Raw genomic sequence first — 24,878 nt, 5'->3', positions numbered from 1 at the left:
TTACTTTAAGCACTACATTACTATATAGAGCAATGTCAGCTAGTGCTGAACAAGCTGGGACAAGTGCCCCTTCGTTGCAGCAGTGTAGCTGCGGTAACACAGACCCCTGTGCAGCCTGATCACAGGATTCAGTCCAAAATCTCCCCAGTATGAAGGAACACTACTGAAGTAGGCAGCAGTCTGTTTTAAATTACTTGTCTTCAAACAACAGTCATCTCTTCACCAAGGTAATATTCGCCTCCTATATCAGAGTAAATCACTCTCAAAAGACCTTCTGTGTATTTTTCTCATCTTGCAGTGGTTGAAAAAGCCAGCATCGATGGCAAATTCTGTTTACTTTTACAAAGCTGGGATTTTTTCTCATGTGTATACATAGCAAAGACACAAATGCAGACTGAACTTTGCCTTACAAAAATCAAAGTTTAGGTGTGGAATGTATATATATTGCTGTGCTGTCATCATAATTAACACCCAGAATGCTATGTGCTCAGGATCACAAATCCTCCTTTATAAACTTGTTTTACGACTTGAAATATTTGTACTATTCTTCATTACATTTTTCAAAGTGTCACTTTAACGACTTCTTCCTTTTCATGTAGTTTTCAGAGCACATCTATAACTTGTATTATTACTATTTTCTGCTGTGGGCTTCCACAGGGTCTTGCTCTGGCTCATTTTGTGTGGATTGCACCTTTACAAGTGGCACTGCTGATGGGACTGCTCTGGGATATGTTAGAAGCTTCCGCATTTTCTGGACTTGCTCTTCTAATAGTCCTGGCCTTTTTCCAAGCCTGGCTGGGACAAATGATGATGAAATACAGGTGACAAGACCATTTTAAAATATTTCAATATATTTTCCTGAAACACGTTGGTTTAAGAAGCTTATACTACTTGATTAAGGATCTCTAGTTATGACATTGTTACAAAAGAGGAGTCCAAACAGTGTTGGCTGTGTTGGGAAAGTCATGGACAAGCCTTGAGGTATTTAGCAGCAGCTGTCTAAACTTAGCAAAATGAAAGGCCTAACATGCAGTAAATAGTGATATGCTTTGTAGAATTAAAACTCCTTGTTAGTGACTTGATTTATTCTTTTTAGAGCTTGTATTTTCTCCTTAGTAAAATAATTACTAGATTTCTAATAATTCCTTTCACATTCTTCATAATAATTCTGTTAAAATAAACATTTTAAGTGTAGGCATATAGGGAAAGTGTTTTCATAAGATATAATGGGATACAAACTAAGTATACGGGATGAAAAAGATGAAGATTGACCGACTGTCTTTTTACTTTGTAGGAATAAGAGGGCAGGAAAGATCAATGAGAGACTTGTCATCACCTCAGAAATAATTGAAAATATACAGTCAGTTAAAGCCTATTGTTGGGAAGATGCAATGGAAAAAATGATTGAAAGCATCCGTGAGTAAGTGTTCTCATTTGTTAGTCAAATTTTTTATGTGCTCAGAAAAAAAAAAATAAAATTAGGTGGCTATGAACACCATCTGTGGTCTTGTTAGTTAAGAAGTAAAGCACACAAATATTAATCCTCCACAAACTAACCGTGCATTCCCACACTGCAGCTCGGGTTTTTTCCCAATTTGTTAAGTTCACTATGGAGGTGAGATTTTTTATTTTTTTTAATTTGCTTCCTCATTTGTTGTAATGATATTTCAGTGGTTAGCTTGTGCAGGTAAAACAATTGTGGCATCTGTGTTTGTTTCTGGCCAACCCTATCCTCATCTTACAATAAAAAGCCCTTTTGTGATGGTTACTTAAGGCTTTACAGTCTTTCCTATTCTGCAGTGGAGGAAATAGTATGAGTCCTGTGCAGCCATTTTCCGAGAAATGCAATAAAGCTGGTTTTAAACGTTACATGCAATCTGTGAAAGGATTAAAGTAGCACAGCTTCATGTATTCATCCTGCACAATTCCGTTAACATTTATTGTCTGTGGATAGCCTTGTATAATGCTTATATTTTCAATTGATAATCGAGATTGAACTGGAACTAGCAGACCCGAAGCAGAAAGGAGGTAAAAGAGCTAACCTAGTTAGCTGAGAGCTATGAGAAGGTCTTTGTTACAGACAGGGAGTCCTGGGGGAAGGGAGAAGTGACATATTGATTGATGGGTGACGCTGCACTAAAGCTGTCCCGTGTGTTTGTTTAGTCCTTTACAGAGAATTAAAATTCTGTGCCAGGTGTGTGATTGGGAAAATAAAAGAAAATAAAAGAAATATGTGTCATATTATCATATAAATAAAAGAGATGAAGCGATATTATTACACAAACACCTTGTCCAGCTGCTTTCTGAAAGACAATCCAGGGAAAGCGAAGTGTTCTTTACCTTTAGAATAAGGAAGATCTTAAAATTTGTAATGATTTGCTATAAACAATCAGAGAAAACTCAGTCTGAATCCAGACCAGCAGTTCCAGCTTGAGGATGGAACCAGCTTAGGATTCCCCTGGTGTCACTAGTCACATGCGTTGCTTTTAGGAAATTCGAGACCGCATCTTGTGACCAAATCCTGTAGAAATGAATTAAATAAATTTTAGTCCACAAAATGGTCACAGAAACATGGAAGAAGGACTGTCATTTTATGATCTAGATTTTCTACAATAATTTATAGTGAATTTTGTAATGCTGGAATTCGATTTTTATTATATTATGCGTGGATTCTTAAAAGACAAGAATGCTAGCAATATTATAAGATCAAAGTATCTCTCTTCTACTTCTCTGCACCAAAATACCATAGTTTTTTTGAGTGATCTGACAGATCACTTGGTGAAGACATCACCAGAGCAGGTCATCCCAGGAATATCAGAGTTTCACTTGAATTTTGCTTGCTAAGCCAGCTCTGCAGGGCTTCCCAATCAGTTGGCTTGTTAAGCTGGGAGGAAACGAGACCTTGTGCGTGAAGCCATGCCTGTATTTTAGCAACAGTATGTTGTAACTTAGTCATTACTTAGTCATTACTTCTGCACGCTGGCATTTTCTGATACAACCCAGTTTAATCAACTAATGAACTAGATATAGACTTGTACCCTTACTCTGGTAGACTTGAGCTGCAGGGCTGGCCATCCTGCAGGTGTAACACTGCCGCAGGCAAACTCCCCTGGGGAACTGAGACGCTTCAGAGGGATCAATGTGGGCTGCCTCCGGTGTGCCCTCTTAAGTGTACTGATAATAACTGTTCATAACAGGTGTCCGAATAAACATACCCGCACTCCTATGGGCTATGCAATGTATTCAGAGAAGTAAAAAACCACAACACCAAACCGTTCCCCTGAACCATAGCATAGCACTGGAGAAGGTGAAGTCCAAGGTTGGAAGTGTCTATACTTTATCAGCAGAAGATACATCCTTATATAAAGTGAAGAATCTCAAGCTCATGTGTTTGTACTGATTCCTGCAGCATCACTTCAAAACCAGACATACATTGGTCGACACTCTATACATGCCCAAGCATCTCCCTCCAAGCACCCATGTTGTGTTAGCAAGACCTGTCCCAAGAGTGCTTAATTTACAGAGCTCTCAAGCCTGTATCACAGACAGACCCACCTTTGGAAAACTTTTGTGTGTGGCTGGGTCAGGTTGTGGCTGGTACCCGGGAGCACACTGAAAAGGGGTAGTACTTTGATTCTCCCTCTTTGGAGTAGTGGCTGTGTGCTTCAGCGCTGAGGGGATTTTTGGTAGCTTCTGCACAGGTGTTTGTGTGGGACTGGATGAGCACTAAGCCCAAAAATCTTTGTTATCCCTATTCAGTGCTGCCACCCACAGTCTCATACAAGCTCTGGAGGGATTTACAAGGCCCTTTTTCCAGGGCAGTGGCTACTCCATGGTGGTGACCTGCATGCCTGGCTACTTTCTGTAGGCCTCTCTTGTGAAATACAGACTTAATAAGAAGCACTAGGCACCCTGCTCCAAAACTGGCTGAGATCAGATTTTTCTGCCAGGTACTTTTAAGAACACTTTGGCTGACAAAAATTGGTAAGATGCGGGATGCATGTGGAAGTCTCATGCATATGTAGCGTGGAGCTGAAAGAAGGTTCCACAGAGCCCAAAATTCCTGGATGGACTTTGCATGCAGACACTGGCTCAATACCAGAGGGCACATAAAGGTTACGGTGCTCAGTCTTGGAACACCAGATATTACCATCACTAGTGTGACTGTGAACTTGTGCACAGTATCCCAGTGGTTAGAGCACTCACCCAGTGAATCTGCACCTTGGGGTCTAGGTCCACCTCTAGCCCCAGTTAATTGCTCTTGCAGCAGAGCAATTGCTCTTTCACGGCTGCAGAGGTACCTCTGTTCAGGCAAAGCTGAGCTGCAGGGCACCTGGGGAATGTGCAGTGAACGGAGACAAAATGAGAGCAGTCAATAGAAAGCTTCAGCACTGTGAGTTAGGGTTATCAACTCAAAAAATTAATTACGCTCCCTGGATTATTTCTCTTTTTATTTAATAGCTTGCTGTAAGATGCATAGAGATTGCGGAAGCAGCTAAGAGTAATCACCAGTTGCATTCATGACCGCACAGCAGTCAGTAAGCTACTCTGTGACTAAGCTTCTATGGAGCAAGGAAGCGCAAGAGTAGACTCCCTGCCTTCCACCTCTTCAAGCTGTGGTTAACTGATACCTTACTTCATGAGTGGAGCTGCAAAAGGACATGACATAATCAGATTGTGGATTGTTCCTGGTTTTTTTTATGGTCATGTACAGCAAATCTGGCATTTCAAAGTATCTTATTTTTAGGAGAGTTCTGTATCTACATGACCAGATGAGTATGGGATGACGCTTCTGGGCAGGTATCGTATACCACAGCATTAGATGTTTAAGGATGGTTGTGCCAGGAATTGTAGAGGCTTGTGGTTCATGAAGTATCTGAATTGTGATGTAGATCATTGTTATATTGTCTGACATCTCTGAACATTGGTGCCAAAATTTGGGTCCAATTATTTTTTAGGTCCAAAAATTGTTTTGAATCTTGCTTTTTAACTGTAATCCTAGAAAATAACAAGGATGAATGAGCCTCTGAGTTAATTGCTTTACCAGCAGTTCCATCCAAAATATTTGTAAGATGTAAACTCTGGAATCTTATCCTAATTATTTGTATTTGGTGTTTTTTTTTTTTAACAGAACTGAACTGAAGCTAACCCGAAAAGCTGCTTATATGAGATATTTCAACAGCTCAGCCTTCTTCTTTTCAGGCTTTTTTGTGGTGTTTTTAGCTGTGCTTCCATATGCTGTGACTAAAGGAATTATTCTCCGAAAAATATTTACCACCATTTCCTTCTGCATTGTTCTTCGAATGACAGTGACCAGGCAGTTTCCCGGGTCTGTACAGACCTGGTATGACTCTATTGGAGCAATAAACAAAATACAGGTAGGGTACATACACTAAAATCTTCCCAAGTACGTAAGCTAATTCTTTATAGCATGTTATCTTGTCAGTTGATCAACGAAAGCGCACAGCATTTATGCAGACTTTCCGAATATACTATATGTTGCTTTGACTACACACCATGAAATGTCATTATAAATCTTGATATAGTTATATGGTTCCCCAGGCAGCATAACCACAGGAGTCTCATGCCGCTTGCACGCTGCCTTTTTTGAAAGTGGCATTTAGTTATTCCTTCTCATTGCAGAATAAGGGACTCAATAAAAATATATCATGAATTGTGGTGCTTAGGAGATGTTTTTCCTTCCGAAAAGGAAGTACAGAATTAGTACATGTTTTTAATATAGCATGGCTTCCAGTAGTTGCCGTCACAGATCTTCTGTTTTCCTTGCTATTAGTGGCAACAACAGCAGGAGACTGTGCATCTTATGCAAATGTGCATCTCATTCATTATGAGTAGTAAACATAATTAAGGTACTGGTCAAATAATTATTACCTACTTTACCTGCTGAGATGAATTGCTCATTTACCAGCATGAGAGGCTTATCTGCAGAGTCAAATCAGGGTGAATTCTCATTAACTCTATCTGTTAGATAGAGGACAAGTCTTATGAGGAGCAGCTGAGGGAACTGGAGTTGTTCAGTCTGGAGAAAAGGAGGCTGAGGGGAGACCTTATTGCTCTCTTCAACTGCCTAAAAGGAGGTTGTGGTGAGGTGGGTGTTGGTCTCTTCTCCCAAGTAGTAAGCAACAGGACAAGAGGAAGTAGCCTCAAGTTGCATTAGGGAAGGTTTAGATTAGATATTAGGAAAAATTTCTTCATTGAAAGGGTTATCAATGATTAGAACAGGCTGCCTAGAGAGGTGGTTGAGTCACCATCCCTGGAGGTATTTAAAAGGTGCATACATGTGGTGCTTAGGGACATGGTTTAGTGGTTGGATTGGCAGTGTTAGGTTAACAGATGGACTTGATGATCTTAAAGGTCTTTTCCAACCAAAACGATTCTATGACTCTGTGTTTTGTCTGCTGTTTTGAAATCACTCCGCAGGAAAATAATTCTTATTCTATTTGGGGGAGAAATCTTGGGCTTTTTTTTTTTTTTTTTTTACATATTTATTTTTTTTTTTTAAAAACCCTGTATTTTATTATTTTTAGTGTGGTAAAATACCTAATATGGAACTTAGACATCTAAATCAGAAATCTGAACCTTAATATAAAATAAGAAGCAGGTAATAGATTTTTATGATTTTCATAGAATCATCATAGAATGGTTTAGGTTGGAAGGGACCTTAAAGATCATCTAGTTCCAACCCCCCTGCTTGCAGGCAGGGACACCCTCCACTAGACCACGTTGCCCAAAGCCCCATCCAACCAGGCCTTGAACACTTCCAGGGATGGGGCATCCACAGCTTCTCTGGGCAACCTGTTCCAGTGCCTCACCACCCTCATAGAGAAGAATTTCTTCCTAATATCTAATCTAAATCTATCCTCTTTCAGTTTAAAGCCATTACCCCTTATCCTATCACACCATGCCCTTGTAAACAGTCTCTCCTGTAGGCCCCTTCAGGTACTGGTAGGGTTGTCTAAGGTCTCTCTGGAGCCTTGTCTTCTCCAGGCTGAACAAGCCCAACCCTCTCAACCTGTCCTCATAGGAGAGGTGCTCCAGCCCTCTGATCAGTTTTCAACTGGGCAGAAAGTTTGAGAAATCTAGCCATAAATCTTTCTATTTGACATTCAGAAGGCTGCCTTGTTGGGTCCCAATTTAGGCAATCCTTGTGCTCTCAGATTCCCTAGGTGTTAGTGGAGGTATCCTGTCTCTCCTGTTCCCTGGAAGAGTGTATGCCCTGTCACAGAACAATGCCCTGTCACAGAACTGGCAAGCCCAGTTGTCATACCATTGCCCTCACTTTGCTGAATGCTTGTCTGAAGGGATCTTAGCTCTGTGGATGCTCCAGAATCCATAAATAATCATCTCTTTGTGGCAGGTTCAGTACAGACCCCATAGACAGACTGCACAGAATCCCAGAACACTAATGCCCTTTACTTGCCACAAGAAACATAAACAAAAATAATAAACCACTCATACATTTCTCTGATTTAATTTCCTCATCAGTTTTGAGAGTTCACTGGGCCAGATATGTCCCTTGGGTTATTGTATTTTCCCTGTAGCTAGATCCATAGTTTCTAGACCATGAAGTATTTCTGGATCAATGTGCTTTCTCTGACTATCACTGCTCCAGCAACTCCCCCGGATGACCCCACCACCTTTGTTATGAAAGCCTAGCTATCATTTCCTTTTTTTTTTTTGCACAAACTGTGTGTATTTTGCCTTCCAGTTTTTCGGTTCCTGCCCTTTCAATCATCTGCTTTTTCCCTTCTTCTTGTTCTGCTTGGGAAATTTGCAAGTTTACTGTAGAGAACTGATTTCCCCCCGTATCTGCTTAGTTTGTCCACTGTACTGCCCACAGAGACCTACTTGGTTCCATATAATTTAAAAAGACAATTTAGAGGAGACGGTACCTACAGACTGCCTAACCTTAATAAAATAACGGAATAGAGAAGTTATTTTTCCTATATTGGCATAGACTTACTCTTCTTTTCCTAATATTATCCCAGAACGTAACCCAAGTGTCAGGTTGCTGACTTTTGTGTCATTTGAAATTACATTACTTCAATGCTGCACTGGCTGGGATCATGATCTGCCTTTATTTTATTTTTTTTTTCGGTAGAGAGATCATTCTGACTCTTTTAAACTCTTGCAGTTTTGGAATAGGGAGACAGCAGCATGTCTTGGGGAGACCCAAGGCTTTATTTGAAAAGGATTAAGGTTGGAGGGGTGATGCTGCCTGATACAAGCCCTGAAAGCAAAGGAAATGCCAAGTTTTGATATTCTTTCTAAACCAGAACCAAATACATTTATGATTATGTTTTCACTAGCAATGTAAGAATCTGTAGTTTCAAAAACATTTCCTCCTGCATCCGAAAGACGTATAAGCTCTATTTATGCCTCTCTCTAAGACACTGCAATGTAATAGCACCATCAGAAATATTAGCCAGTGCTCAGTGTTGGCAAGCATGTACTGCTCTGTGTGATACAGCCGTTGTCCCTGACCATTTCCTCTCGTCTGCTTTCACGGTGTTTCTAGGATTTCTTGCTGAAAAAAGAATATAAAGCCCTGGAGTATAATCTAACAACCACTGGGGTTGAGCTGGACAAAGTAACAGCTTTTTGGGATGAGGTTAGTACTTTTACCCAAACTGAATTAAAACACAGTGTGTATCTTTTTTACTGATACTTGCCTTGGTGTTCTCTAAAAAGAGCTGCCCACGCTCCTTTACTTTAACTGGCTTCAACTATCAGCAGGCAACAAATATATGGCAAGTAATTAATGCATGATATCAAATTATCCGTGGTTGAGAAACGTTGGAAGAGACCTTTTAACAAGTGTTAAGGTCAGTAATAAGTAGTTATTTCTGATTTAAGCCAGCCTTAAAACAGAATCATGTTGTGGCATGTATAAACATGGGAAAGCATTTCTATAATAGGCAAACGTTGTTTGTCTTAAGAGCAAGTCCAATACTTACATTAGGAAACATATTTATTTAAGAATATAATAAATATGTTATAGAGAGGAAAAGTAACATCAGAAAAGTAAGTTCACGTGTTTTTGTAAGTCCATAGTATGATATATATGTCTGCCTGTGCATATTTTATTTATTTTTTATGTACATACAAATACATATCTGTGTATGTTGCAGGGAATTGGAGAGCTGTTTGTAAAAGCAAACCAGGAAAACAACAACAGCAAAGCTCCTAGCACTGACAACAATCTCTTCTTCAGTAATTTTCCCCTTCATGCCTCTCCTGTTCTTCAGGATATAAATTTCAAGATTGAGAAGGGACAGTTGTTAGCTGTTTCTGGATCTACTGGAGCAGGCAAGGTATCTCTATTTCTGTTGTTTCAACAAAAGTCCTGATAATTTTAAGGAATAATTTTGTGTTGTTATCTGTATTGTTACTGTATTCTTGTTATCCTGTGCTTGCTGTAAAAATGATGTCTGTAGGAAAAAGTATGAATAAACTGTAAGTTTCAATAAAATGGCCAATAGTTATTTGAAGTTTTACTCTGTGGCCAATATGAGACAGAGTTTGCTGGATAGTTTTGGACTTACAAGGAAATAGTAATTTAAATAACAAAACTATTTAAATGACAAAACTATTTTTCCATAGGAAGTAAAAGGAAATTTGCAGGAATAATGCAGACTGAAACCTAAAGTTAATGCTCATGGTGAGAATCCCCCCACCTTTAAAACAATAAACTGGAGAACATAGTATAGTTATGCCAGATGCCTCAGTGTGCTAGAAAGTGGACTTTTCTAAAAAATTTTTTTCCTGCCTTGCTAAGGTTTTGAGGAAAACATTGAGCACAAGATGGTCAGTAACCTGACAAGCCTTACACGAATTAGCCAGGTCCCTGTGATGCCCGCCCTGGACATATGGTCACTTGTGCTCCAGTTCCCCCAGTGCCTCACTTGGACAGGCTCCCTGAGTCCCCTGTGAAAGCCTGGGGACGTGCTGCTGGAACTGGAGGTTTTCTGAAAAAAACAGTTGTGGTTTAAATTAATCATCCTTTTAGAACCCCAAAATGTTATCAATACATTTAGTTTGCAGATAATACATCCGATTAATGTCATTAATATAAAATGAGTTGAACTGTGATACTCTTATTCACTTTGAAGAGCAAGTAATTAGCTGAGTCTTTCATCTTCACTGGGTTTTCTGAGGAGATGTGAAAGTCGAAATAAACATTCATTATGCATTTGGCAACTTTTCCTTTCCTGTTTAACAAATTCTTGGTGAACATATTCTAATTACTTTTACTTGCATGGGGTAAAATCTTTGGTTTGTTGGAGTCATTGCAAAGGACCCATCAATTTCAATATCATTAAAGCTTCTATATTATTTTTCAGTAATGATACCAGTAGAAAAAAGCAAGGGACTCAGGACATGAAGTTGTCCTCAAGCTGATATGTTGAGGTACATTTTACTGTGATAGTTCTGAATTAACAGAATAGTTTTCCTATGTTGCTGATAGTCTCAGATGGCTATTGCTAAAACTGATACTTGTAATACAAAAATGTCAACTAGAAAGTGCTGAAGAACGTGTGTATATCTCCTTTATTCAGCCTCTGAGGAAGTTGAGAAAAATTCAGATTACACTGAGCAGTTTATGTGAGTGTATACATACAACAAAATTTTTTTGCACTTTTCAAGGCAATGAAGATAAAAGGCTCATAATATCTGAAAAACTTTAAAAAATAAGGTTTACACCCCCCTCAAAAAACCCCAGAAATTCTCCTTCCCTTACTCCCTTTGAATTTAAGGTTTCCTTCATGCTGCTTGAGGCTGTTACTGTATATTCCAGGAACTGTCAGGCCTGTGAAATACACTGCACACTTATCTTATCTACAACAGGTATGAAACCTGACATCAGCTCTTTAATACTGCCTCAATATTAGATAGGGTTGGGGTTTTTTTTTTTCCATTTATGTTATATGGCATGGGATACAGTAGTTTAACATCCAGTGTGGAAAACTTACCAAGCAGCTGTCCTTTGCAAGGTCAGAAACTTCTTACTCAGCATTTCAGAAAAGTCAGATTCTGGTACAATGAAAAGAATCTCATGAGACTCCCCCTGCACATTGTATAACTTGTCAAAGAATCTCTGTGCTTGACAGCATGAAACTGTGACTTAGACAGATTTTTAGATCTTTGGCTGTTACGTCCCAGCTTTGTTGACTGTTTATTAGTAGTAAGAACACCACTGGAATGGCTCTGTAACATTTTTCCCTGTGTTTCTCAATTCTATTCTTTGATCTAGTAGCTAGTGATGTGTGACAAGGTTACTACAAGCTACTGATTAACTTTGAAATTATAACATGTCAGTGCTGAAATTGCAATCAATTCTTTTACGAAGGGAAATAGTAAATATACTTAGGTCATGTATTCACGTAAATGAGTTAGCAGTTACAGAGGAAAATTCAGATCACACTGAGCTGTTTGTGAGTGTATACACATACACAAAGAAAATTTCATTTTTCAATGCAATGCAGATAAAAGGCTTGTCAACACTAGCAAAATTGTAAACATGAATTCTGTTGTACAAAGAACAAACAAAATAGTCACTGCTAATGTTAAAAATCAAATAACATTTTCCATAGATACCAGTACCTTATGTCTGTATGTGTCTCACAGATGCTCACATTTTTACCTTGTAAAATTACTGGAAGTTTAAATAAAAATGCATACTTTTGCAGCAGCATGCCTTTTTTACAAGATACCTTACATAATTTTTATCATTTGTAGAGTGAAGTTTCTCTCATTTCAGAGGCCTTTCAGAACCATACGCATCATGAAAATCTCCACTAACTGCAGCTTGCACTAGATCAGTACTTATAGGGACACTCTTTACAAGACAAATGTACTGTTCAAGTGACTTAGCAGAATGACTCTTACTTTGTTTAGCATTTCTTACGGTTGTACAGATCTCTGCTATATTAACCAAGTGTTAATGATTTTTCAGACTTCTCTTCTGATGTTGATAATGGGAGAATTGGAGCCTTCGCAGGGTAAAATTAAACACAGTGGAAGGATATCCTTTTCACCTCAAGTCTCCTGGATCATGCCTGGAACAATAAAAGAAAACATAATTTTTGGTGTATCCTATGATGAATACCGATACAAGAGTGTCATCAAAGCCTGCCAACTAGAAGAGGTCAGTCATCTAGGACTCTTAAGACCTGTGACCCAACCCAATTGAAAAACCCCAAAGAAAAAGTCAGGGAGTGGAGCTTTAAATAAGCGAGACATTTCTGAGATTTAAGGAACTCAGCCTGGCATCCCAATTTTGTCAAGTCAGCCTGTTGCCAGCTCCATGGGAGATGCGCTGATGGTGCCAGTTCTGGTAGTTTACACAACAGGAGCTAAATAAGCTGGCTTAGATATTATAAGGTATCTGCCTTCTCAGTCTTCCTTGCTAGTTAAAAACCTGGGTAAACACATTGATGTTAAAGAAATGATGTAAAAAGTATTGCTCCTACAAAATTTTTTTCATATTTCTTCCCCATAAAGAAGCTTTTCCTTACAATCTTGGAAATTAACCTGTTTTCCTTCTTTTCTTTTGCATTTTAAAAATGGCTCCAGGTATAATTAGAATGCTGTGCCAGAAACCTGAATTATTTAGAGGAAAATCTTGACTGAGGTTGGGTGTTCCTGTGTGCACATCATTGAAAATTCTCAAACTGGAAATTATTGCAGGATCAATCTTTATGTGACATGTAGCCCACAATTAGTACAATGATGGGGAAATGTCCCTCTGTGTGTTTGATGTTGCCAGAGGGTAGTGTAGGAAAAGATATCTTCTAACATTGCAAGAAACAGAAGGAGCCAGCATTTTAGACCTTTCCACTGTTATTGCTATACTTTAAGATCAGGCATTTTGTCTGTAACATAGAATCATAGAATCATCATAGAATGGTTTGAGTTGGAAGGGATCTTAACGATCATCTAGTTCCAACCCCCCTGCTTGCAGGCAGGGACACCCTCCACTAGACCACGTTGCCCAAAGCCTCATCCAACCTGGTCTTAAACACTTCCAGGGATGGGGCATCCACAACCTCTCTGGGCAACCTGTTCCAGTGCCTCACCACCCTCATAGAGAAGAATTTCTTCCTAACATCTAATCTAAATCGACCCTCCTTCAGTTTAAAGCCATTATCCCCTATCCTATCACTCCATGCTCTTTTAAACAGTCCCTCCCTATCTTTCCTGTAGGCCCCTTCAGGTACTGGTAGGGTTGTCTAAGGTCTCTCTGGAGCCTTGTCTTCTCCAGGCTGAACAACCCCAGCTGTCTCAGCCTGTCTTCATAGGAGAGGTGCTCCAGCCCTCTGCTCAGCTTTGTGGCCCTCCTCTGGACTCACTCCAACAGCTCCATGTCCTTCTTATGTTGGGGCCCCCAGAGCTGGATGCAGTACTCCAGGTGGGGTCTCACAAGAGCAGAGTAGAGGTGCAGGATCACCTCTCTTGACCTGCTGGTCACACCTCTTTTGATGCAACCCAGGATATGGTTGGCTTTCTGGGCTGCAATCACACACTGCTGGCTCATGTTGAGCTTTTCATCAACCAACACCCCAAGTGCTTCTCCTTAGGGTTGCTCTGTAGATGAAAACAATGAATATTTAACTGTGCTGAATAGGATCTGTCTTTAGGCCACACAGTGAAACATATTTTCCTTTAGTGCCAGTCAAGCAAGAAAACAATACCCAGTCTGTGTAAAAACAAGATGAGGTTACTGTGCTTTATCTCAGAGCAGGGTATAGTTAAGTGATAATGTAACTTTTTCTTATGTGTTTATGGCCGTTTCATCTTGTGTTTGGATTGTGGTTTGCTGGAAATCTTCTTTGAAGGCTTCTGAAGACAGGAGAATTAACAAACTCTGTGTCAGGCTTTCTGAAGAGACTAGTCCTTAACCCTGGTTGTAAAAGTTGTAGTTAATGACAAAGCTCCAAGAAATAAGTGGCTTCAGCAGTTCAAAACTGTCCTTGCCTAAAAAGGCTTCCGAGCCCAGGCTCTTCCTAGAGCAGAGGGTGGTTAATGATGGCTCACTGTCTTCGTGTTGGTGGGACGGGTCAGTGTCTCAGTGTCGGTGGGATGGCTTGGTGTTTTGGTGTTGGTGGAACGGCTTGATACCTCGGTAGGCTGCAGCTCCTTTGTTCTCCAGAGAGACTCAATCAAGCCAGCTTTGATCAGTGTTGGTGCAGCTCTGTGCAGAATGATATGCTTCACCTCCTAGCAGGGCTCATTATTTGAGATTGTTTGATACTTATAAGGATATTTTCTTCTGAACTGAAGCTGAATAAATTGGGCTGGCCTGAAGAGAAGGCAGAATGGTCTGGAAGGAAGCCAAGTGCACTACCTTATTGCTGCTGTTATGCTTTCTAGTCTTGTTAGCTTTCACATCTTAGTTACTAAACAGGACTTAGTATGGCAGATTGAAGGATGGATTTCAAATATTAATTCCCAGTTTATTTCCCAATGTGACCTTTTAGGCGTTTGTTACAACAAGGGTTAGTGCTTTGTTGGATTGGGCTTGTGTGTGTTCTCATTCTTCAGAAAGGAGAGGTACCAGAGGGTTTTTGCCTAAGGGAGTTCACTTTGCCCCCTTCTCTGCAAATTTCCTAGGTATTTATATAGTCTACCTGAATGTAGGCCTGTTGCTGTCTAGTTCTTATATGGGCTTTTCAAGGGGAACCAAGAATTGGTGATAAAAGAGAGTTTATTTCCTTATTGCACGTATGCTGAAAGTCAGTTAACATACAGCTCTTAAAAGTGGCTATGTGAGATTTACTTCCAAGCTCCACGCTCACAAATACTTTTTTGGGAATACAAAGCCATCTTCCTTGACCCAGTGGACAAATAGATGTGTTACAACTGCAAAAAGTAACGTACTTGTGAAATGTTCCTTTTGCTTTGCCATCTCCACCATCATCCTATAGAGGAAGCATACTGAAGATCTAGTCAAATTCCTAAATTCACAGTTAACATTACTGGAAAGCAATGAAACTATGAGCAACAAAAGGATTTTCTTTTATTTCTTTTATTTTTTATTGATTTTATTGATTTTATTTCTTTTATGAGCTCACATAAGTTTATAGCAATTTAGAGCTATTTTGTAATCCAAAGGGGTCAGGTAGTTAGATATTGTACTTTCTTGACTTCCATACTCAATTTAAAGATTTCTGCCTTCAACTTCTTATTCTTGTTACCTTGCTGCAATTCACCTACTCTCCAGTTGTGCTAGTATACCTGTTCATGATGTCGTGCCATGAAACAGAAGTTGAAGATCAAAAAGAAAATGGTTATGATATACTGGAGAACTGCATCCCTCATAAATACTCTGCAGGATAGTTTGACAAAGTGCGTTTGCGTAGTGCGCAGTGCATTAAGATCTCAGTCTGTGCCTGGGTTTGCAGGCTCAATTAGTGTGTACACATCTCTCACGTATCCTTTTTTCTCATGTATAACATAACAGTTGTCTCACCCAATGCCCATCACATAGGTGTGTGACTGATGAATGGTCAGATGCAGTGAATCACATCATACAGTAGTTACTGTTTTGTGAGTCTACGTATGGGAAGTATGTGTTTTAATGGTCCTCCTTTGAATGTAGTCCCACTTGATGGAGGGGGACACCTGTGGCAGCAATATAGTGTCACAGGTTTGATTCAAGGCCCTTGGTCCTCACAACTCTGCTCTGTAGCCTTCTCTGGCATGTGGGGATACCAAGGGCAAGGGACACCACAGTGCAGCCCCGTACAAGTGTATGAGATCCGAGCTTTGAAAGGATGTGCAATGAAAGACGGTTGTGTGTCGAAGGCTCAGTGAGGGCAGTTTCTCAGGTCTAAGTACCACTGCTTGTCATAATTTCAGGATGACACTGTATAGATATACAATACTGAAGAAGCATGAGAAGGGTTCTCAATGCATCTCTATGTGCACCAGTAAAAGCATGTCTAAGGTACGTTTTAAACTTCTGTTTGTACAGCTTATGTGCGTATTTTTATGGTAGTGCGGCCTGCTTTACATGGGTAAAATGATTCAGGACTTGATTGTAATTACATTTCTTGATTATATTTTTCCTTTGAGGATAAGTAGGGCATCAGGGGAGGTAAAATCATGTTTTACAATGTGGTTCTAGTTACTGGAGTTTGGAAATGGGCAGAGGTTGAAAGCAGAGAAGTGGAAGGTGATAGAACAACAGAAAGACTGCTTTGGAGTTGAGATGAAGGGATTGTAATTAAGAGGTGCCTTAGCATTCTTGATATCCTATAGACACAGCCGTACTGGCAAAAAATTATTTCTGAAAGCCCAGCATAAACTAAATATGGCTGCAGTGAGATGTAAGTGGTGCACAGACATTGCCCTTATCCTTTGTGATGCTGAGCTCAAGGGAAAGCCAATGCATTTAAATTACATAATGCGTTCTGTGAAACATCGCAGTAAAAAAAGTTTTACAAAAGGGCATCGGAGAAGGGCTGCTTGTTCTTCTCCACTGCCTTCTTCCTCTTTTTACCTTTCCTTGAGAAATAGTGAATATTTTAGCAAGCAAGCAAGCAGGGTGAGTACCTAATTTAACATGTCTTTTAAAATGAAGGTCCCAGTTTGCAAATATGGAAGTGAAGGCTTTCAACTTCTAGATCAAACCATTCCAGCACAGATCAGTAGTCCTTACCATCTGTCCTTTATTGAGAAGCTTTTTTGAAATAAATTGTTCGAACGGGTTTAATTTTGAGTGTGCAGGTATTATCACAAATCTATTACCTTTAAAATCTTAAATTGGCATGCTATGATATAGAGAAGCCAAGATGTAATTGGTACATATTCTAACTACTTTCCTAAAGACAGATCCCATAGGCAAGCTTAAAGGTGCTCCAAAGGTAAGATAAGATGAATTGGTGTTGCCTCAGCTTATGATACCTTTTTCTTTTTTTTTTTTTTTTACAAGATGTTTTACCCTTTTTATCAAGTACTTTTCATCACATTCATGATAAAAATCAATTAGCAAGAGAGGGTGAACTTTTGCCTAGCACTTCAAATTAAGGACCAAGTATGAACAAATTTAACACTGAGAAACCATCCTGCAAAATTCATTGATTTTTATTGTTATTGCTCAATAGCAAAAGCCACTGGGAGATGTGAACTGGATGAGTTTATGTGTCTACGGAAACTTTCTAATAAATTTGAGGTAATTCCACAAGTGTAACTTCCCCAGAGATTGAAGGGTTGTATTAATGTCATGGCAGGGATAAAATGAATATAAATGGGAATTTGTAGGAGTAGCCAATTGGGTTTGCAAAATCCTTATTACTGATGTAATGAAAAATGGGGAAGGAATGTGGATTGATTTTCATATTTTTAGGTTGAAAAATCAGTATTAATTGCCTACTATACACAGCGTGTGGGATTTTTGTTTGTTTCAGCACTTGCTAGGTTAAAAAGGTAAAACCTTTGGACAGCTGAAACTGGAATCTTCGTGTCTAAATGCTGTTAGCATTGAACAAAATCATCCTAAGAGAATGCGTTCCTCCAGTCAAGACTGCGGAAGCAAGCTCATTATAGTTATTCTTTTTAAAAAATAAACAAGCATTGTATCCCATTTGAAGGGGTGCAGTCATTCGTTAGTTTTGAAATCATACTTCCATGACTTCCATTTTTACCTTTTTGCAAGGTAAGATAGATATTTTTCCACCTAGTTAGTTCATTTGATCCTTCAATGGTTACCTAAGAGGCCATAAACACAGAATGGCAAGTGACTTTTGAGAGATTACCACTCTTAAAATAAACACATGTTCTGATTTGAGAGCCACCAGCTGCTCATGAATGTAATGTTTAACATGGCATGCAAATAGAGGAAGTGTTTCCATGTGAAATCAAATCATATTATAGTACTAAATAAATCTGCGGCCAGATCCTGTGGGTTTTTTGAGCTGATTTTACAGGGAGTGCAGGAGATTCATTTTCATCTAGGAACTTAGATTATAGAGAGAATAACTAGAGAAAGAGAAAGTCAATACGCCAAGCCCTGGTTTGTGTTCCTGCGTGTTCGACGTCTCCTTGCAAAGGATGGCATCCATCCTTGGGTGACGAGTTCACTGCAATGTCAAGGTTGCCCTGAAACAGAAACATGGCCTTGCATCCCACTGTACTGGTCCAGCCCCTTTTATCTGTGCTGGGTTTTTTTTTGGTTGGTCGGTTGGGTTGGGTTTTTTCAGTTGAGAGGTTATTATGGCAGTGAGTGAAATACTTGGTGCCCTGTTACTGTGCCTGTTTTTCACAGGGTATATTGGCAGATTACAAAGTGTGTGGAAGAGAGGAACAATAAGGATTCAAGTCTGGAACTGAGTACTTTGTAGTGGGTAGTTCTCTACAAGAGGATATGAAGAGGTAGCTTGGTTACCTAATCACATACAAGTCTACAGTGTAAACTATGTGAGAGCAAGTTACTTAGCCTGTCTTCACAGCTGAGGAGAGAAACAGGCATGTCAAGGTGAAGTGCATCTCCTCCTAATGTAAACAGCTAAAATAGCATAAATGCTTCTTTCAGGCAGAAAGCCCATGTAATATGTCAAATCTCCCACTACAACCATTGCATCTCAGACACGTGCGCCCAAAAGCTGGCTACCTTTATATTTTTTTTCCACCTTGCACTGGTATGATCCACTGGCATGAGCAGACTCCTTTAACGGAAATTCTTGTCTGTGGCCCAAAATCATGGGCAGGTCAGCTGTGAAGCTGCTGACACAGTGAGTTCCCTGGGGAAACTGGAAGTAAATAGACTAGCATAGTTTCTTTATAGCAGGGATCATCTCAATTAGAGGAAAAAAAAATAGAGTCAAACTCCAAATGCACTGACTTCAAGAAGCTTATCAGCAATCAAGTAAATATGTTTAACAGTGGCCCTCTGCAATGTTCTGTGTTGATATCATTTAGTTAAAAACCTGTTTCAGTCAAGGCAGCTCTACCCACGCCTTTCCCTGTCTTAGGTACAGGGCTCTGGACTGATTACCTTGGACATTGTCCTGTCTTCTGTGTCACTACTAGAATCGTATTTAATTCCCTTACCCTGAATTTAACTACAAACATACAGCATACCGACTACTTCATGTTTCAAAAATCTGTTCCACGGGAACGTTTCACCATAAAGAAAGCAAGTTTTGCCAGCATTCGGTGAGTTTTGGGTGAGCCTGACACTCTGCTCAAGGTCACAAACCCTTGTGAAAACAAAGCTTATGCTTTTGGACCATGAATCCTTCATAAATGGTTCAGCTTAAATCTAACAAAATCTTAGGCTTCAGAAATCATAGGCAGAGAGAGGAGAGTTACCTAAATAAAATAAAAATTTAAAAAGTAATTTCTAATTTGAAATGCTTTAAAGAGATCTGGTTTTCTGGCTTCTGGCCCAGGAAAATGAGGACTCAAGTACGTTCAAGCTGGTTACCCAAAAGCCAAGATATAAAAAATTCCTGAAAAATTTTCATCTTTTAAAAATTAACAGAAATATTCACTAGTACATATGAGTCTGAAAAAGAAGACTTGATTTCAAAACTTTAAAACTTCAAATTTTTCAGTTTAGTTCATATCTGTCTTACTTTCAAGATCATTTCTTTTCTGAAATTCAGGGTATATTGAAAGTTATGCTTTCTGCAAAATGACATTTCAGATTAATTAAGATTTTTAGTAATCACTGAATTAAAATCTGGAGGTTTGTTTCAATTCCATTTCTACCTTGTTGGTATATTAGAATTGAATATGATTGCTTGGAAGTACAAAAATAATCATCTTTCTTAGTGAAAAAGCAGGTAATAGTAAAATTTCCTCTTATAACTAAAGAGAAATATTATCCCATAGGGTGGAATAATATTGCAGCTTCTGCTTGAAATCCTTGATGCTGCTTCTGCTTAACTTACCTTCGGCTTTACTTGTCATTTTATACAATAAAGACTTCAGTATTTTTCTTTTACTTTATTCCAAAATGTCCATTCTACAGAAAGGGAATTGCAAAATGTATTCAGAGGCAGCTTCTCTAAAGCACAGAAAGAAAGAAGGTGGCAAAAAAGGGAGTACTTTGGCAGGTGAGAAGGAGGTAGCAATGTGAATGGGGGATTTTCTGGGAACTGTGAAAATAAACATAGGAAATATTAATGGCAATGAAGAAAAGGAAGGCGATAGAGCTGGTAAAGAAACTGGGACTGTAGAAAAAAAGGAGGTGAAATAGAGGAAAGGGTTAGTGAAGATGAAATGGACACAGTCAAGACTACTGCTCTGTTCCATCAGTTTCATGACAGTTTTATCTTTTTGGAGGGGAGGCAGAAGAAGCAAGATCAAAATCCACATCATTAAGGACATATTTAAGGAAGAAAGAGCGGTCCATAAATAAAATACGTATGTTCTATCGTTAGAACTGCTTGAGTAGTTTGAGTAGCTTTGGATATATAAAGCAACTGCTTGCTGAAATGCATGGTTCTTAGAAACTATTTTCTGTCATGCTTTATTATCTTAATTGTTGCTAATGATTTATCAAATTATTTTGATAACAAACAACCTCTACAGAAAAGACTTGAAGTCTAAAGTCCATTCTGAGGTTCTTCTTTTCTTTAACAAGACCATATTTCCTATTCACTTTGAGATATTACCTTATTATCTCAGCTATATTTTTCCATACCAAGCCAAAAGGTATTACGAGGGTCATCCCTTTGCTGCTGAGGTAGATAAATATGACATTTACACTGTTAAAAATGCAAACAGATATTAAAAGGGGTGCCTTTTCCTTGGGTTTGCAACTTGAGATTTGTTACCTGATAGCAGAAGCACCCATGATAGTAATTAATGTCTGTGGGAACTGTGGGGGGTTTCTTTGAATAGTTATCAATAGGTTTCTCAATTTAAGCATTTAGAAATAGATATGTGAAAGAAAATCCAGTGGCTACTTCACTGGTATGCTGGGGTTTGTGTCGTTCAGCATCATTACATTAGGTTTGGCCCTGGCTTGATTTCACTTCCTGCATAAAATGACAGCAAGGATGTATTTGGACAAGCCCTATGTACTTTTTTACAATAGGTAATGCATGTTCCAACAAATAGCATTGTGTGTCTATTGGACTTCATCACGCTGTTTATGCCTTTGAAAGAAATTACTAAACATTTTTTAATTATTATAATTACAGCCTGAAAAGTTCTTTGTCTGTTTCATGCCATATATTACCCTGAGGTGAAGGGTAGAAGAGAGCAGAAGGGGAACTCATTAAAAGTCTGATTAAAATTCCATGTTGACACACCTGCAAAGAAATATATCTGACGAAATCCCACCACCATTTAAAACAATGGCAGCCCTGGAATTAATTTCAGTAGGAATTCATTTCAGTTTTACCCTCTTTGCAGGGGAAGACACACTGGGCCCAGTTCTTCACCTGGGCTTTTTTCAAAGAAGTAGAATCAGGAAATGGCACCAACACCATTACAGGGAGCAGTACTGGCAGAAATGGGAAACAGCTGAAATCAGCTTAGATATCTAGATACTTAACCACACAAATCCCAATGTTCAGGTGAAGATATTGGGTACATGTCAAAGTTACAGATGAATAACGTGACTCCCATATGCATAGTGCAACCACAAGTAATCTGAGCAGGTCATCTCAAATAAATGCCAGAAAAGCTTTTATGCCAGAATGTCACATGTTCTCTCTAAATACTTCGTGACTGATAGGAAGATGGTTTTGTTACATTCAGAAAATATTCCTTTAAATATGTTACTGGCACTATTTTTCACATCCCTCTTTCTGCAAATACTTGAGCTGGTACATTAGTACCAGAGATTTGCTTGTGTGGCTCTCCTTTTACAAGAGGGAAATAACTAGTTAACATGAGAAGAATTTAAAAATCACCTGCAATAGCTTTTCCATACAGAAGAGCGTCTTGATTTTAAGGTCAGAATCCTCTAAGCCAGGAAGTAAATGCTATTATCAAATTAAAGAGTTGGGAGAATCTCCCATTTCCCGACAGACCAGGCAGTCAATTTCTAGTCCTCGAGTGGCTGGACCTTTCATCTGTCACTGATCCAGGGCTGAACGGCATTGTTCACTCTTTTCCTGAGGTCAGGCCAATTTACAGCGGAGGAAGAAGGAAACATTTTCTGGAAGGATTTTTATTTATTTATTTATTTAGAAAAACCTCAGAGGCTCAGAATGTCAAAAGGCTGCCCAAAAGAGTGTGATTAGCCATCAGAATCACAGCAGGGGTGATCAAAATTGGATTATATCTGACTTTGCATGAAACGCGAACTTCTAGAGAGAGGCTCACCTTAGAATGCCAGGTTGTATTGCCCTGGAAGTGCTCCATGTGTCTTCCAGTCTTTTTCCCAGAAGGTGCAGGATTTCTGTGGGTGCTGCAGAGTGCCCCTTGGCGAAGAAGGCACCCCAAAACAGGCCACCTCTTCCAGGGCACTGCCTAAAGCCTGCTCCTAGAAGCTCACTTTCTGTGGGATTTTGCATGCCACTTTCCCCCCCCCCCAAAAAAGTGGCACTAAAAGGAAAATCTTTGTAAAGCATGAGGACACTGGAGCCAATTTTGTCTGGTATCAGATGCCTCGGTTGGCTTCCTCGGCTGCAGGAGATCCCTGCCTTGGGAGCAGGAGGGCCTGCACGGGCAGCGGGAGCGGCACTCCGGTGCTGCCGAGTGGTGAGCACCGGCACTGGGAGCTTCTGGGACCCTTGGGGCTTCCAGCTCGGTGCATGGCAAACTCCCCTGGAGTCATACCTGCTGGAAACCTAGGCGTCCTGGGGCACAGGGAGGTCATCCAGCCCGTGTTTCTGGGAAAAGTACCCTGAAACTACCACCACCACAGTGATAGTGGTGTCACTGTATTGGCTTAAGGACATAGGGCAGGTAAGGCTTGAAGGCAGAATTAATATGTTTTGTTAGAGCAACTGTAAAAGTAGAAAAACTAGACAGCCTTCAGGCACACAAGCCATTCTCCGTGTCTCCACTTCCATGAATTATTGTGGTTTGCATGGATCCTCAGTTTCAGTGCTAAATACTTCTCTCAAGAAAATTTCTGGCCACCTCGGCCAGTGGGTCACAAGGATCTCCTTTGCTCCTTTCTCTGTCTCACATGAGTGTGAAATGGTATTTTCTGTTTTTATCACTGGCTAAAGATTAATTTTTAGCATAGTCATGAGTTGTAAGCAACTTACAACCCAAGCAGTGGAATGTGGCTCCCAAACCTTGAGCATTCCTGGCATTCCCAGCTAGGAATTTTGTGCAAGCTTTTTTTAATGAACCTGCATGAAGCATAAATTTCTCTGGGTTTTGAAGAGCTCAGATCCAGGGTTTGCTTCTTGCTCTCCCTAACGTCAGTGGCAAGTGCACTTATCATTTTTATTTGACAGAAAACTCAAATGGTTAACATCTTGGATTGGTATTGTATGAAGGTACATTCCTTGCTTTTATGGAGATCTAGCAATTAAGACAAATATTTGTTCTTGAGATCTTGCAGCTTGTGATTGCTCTCTGTGACAGAATGATACATCATCTTTTATCACTATTTCTGATTACATAAGCAAATGAAAGAAATAAAACTCTGTGGGACTTTTTTTTTATGACTTCTGGCTGACATGTCTGTACACTGTTGTGCACTATGCTTCCATCCTGTCTGTAGCTCGAGTTTCTGGGATATGGAAAACACATGTCTGATTCTTAAAAAAAAAAATTTGTTAACAGGACATTTCCAAGTTCCCAGACAAAGATTATACAGTGCTGGGTGAAGGTGGAATCATTCTGAGCGGAGGCCAGCGAGCACGAATCTCCTTAGCAAGGTGAGTATTTTGCTAAGTAGTGTACTGTTTCATGTATAAGGTAAGTATGATGACGAAGCATTTAAATACACGTGGACCAAGTCCTGTTAAATAAATATCCTCCAGGAATATCAGGAATTTCATTTAACTATCAGAAATCTGAGTTTTGCTATGCAATTGTGTTTGTGATACACCTGCAAATTTATTTATTGAATTTTATAAGTTTGATGTCAGACACATGGTATGGCTTAGGTGAAGATGAATCTTTCCCTCCCTGATGCAAGATGCAGTTTGGAGATTCAGACCTTTAAGTGTAGCTTTCTTAGTACTGAAGAAACCCATACAAAGATACAAATAAGAAATAATCCAGGTTCCTTCCATGCTATGACACTTCTATAAAGCAGTTTATATATTGATTAATGACATACTCCCTGTCTGCAGGTAACAAAACTGAAAAAAAATGCCATGTTACAATAAGCGTTGCTAATAGTTTTGGTCCTTTTCTGTTGTAAAAAGCAGTGGAAAGCAATGGCTAGTCAGCACCTGTGAATAATGGTCTGGCCTTGTCTATTTGACCTTCCAACGTTAATAAGTAATTCTGGAGGGCTACAGAACAATAACATAGGTGTTTGTCTTATAAATTAGCTATGTGTTTCAGCAGAATCACTTAGCTAACATCAGAAATCCAGTAATGATAGCTCTGATGTGTAAATGGCCCCATCTATATCTGTTCCAAGTACAAACTGTGCTGGTTCCCATGCTCAGACATGCTGGGTAGAAGTAAAATCACATTATGGTGATCCACACAGGCATCCCGTGAAAGATGTGTAAGCGTGGTTCATTAAAATGGAGATGCTTTCAGTGTGGATCTTTCTAGCAGATTTGTGAGATGGAAGAGGCATGGATGGTTCTGTTTTATGTGGTAAAATAAGAGAGGAGGAGCAGGCAAAGCTTTCAGAGTAAAAAACACCCCAACCAACAAAACAGACTTAGATTTTCATTTAAAATGCAAGATTTATGAGAAGTATTTCCCAGATTCTGTGAATAATCATGTCTGCTGCTTTTCAGATGATCACA

General features: G+C 39.4%; 1 protein-coding gene across 1 annotated transcript in view; it reads left to right on the top strand.

Moving 5' to 3' along the window:
* Window positions 1-24,878, top strand: part of CFTR (CF transmembrane conductance regulator) — a 92,567-nt gene that overhangs the window by 24,253 nt on the left and 43,436 nt on the right. Inside the window, exons 6-12 of the mRNA XM_075743648.1 lie at window positions 658-821; window positions 1,295-1,420; window positions 5,132-5,378; window positions 8,540-8,632; window positions 9,153-9,335; window positions 11,978-12,169; window positions 23,728-23,822. Of these exons, the coding sequence (XP_075599763.1) occupies window positions 658-821; window positions 1,295-1,420; window positions 5,132-5,378; window positions 8,540-8,632; window positions 9,153-9,335; window positions 11,978-12,169; window positions 23,728-23,822 (1,100 nt within the window). The remainder of the gene's footprint in view (window positions 1-657; window positions 822-1,294; window positions 1,421-5,131; window positions 5,379-8,539; window positions 8,633-9,152; window positions 9,336-11,977; window positions 12,170-23,727; window positions 23,823-24,878) is intronic.

The sequence above is a fragment of the Balearica regulorum genome, chromosome 1 (genome assembly GCF_011004875.1).
Source record: "Balearica regulorum gibbericeps isolate bBalReg1 chromosome 1, bBalReg1.pri, whole genome shotgun sequence".
NCBI classification, from domain to species: Eukaryota; Metazoa; Chordata; class Aves; order Gruiformes; family Gruidae; genus Balearica; species Balearica regulorum.
The sequence above is the reverse complement of the archived record's forward strand: the minus strand, read 5'-3'. Positions and strand labels throughout refer to the sequence as shown.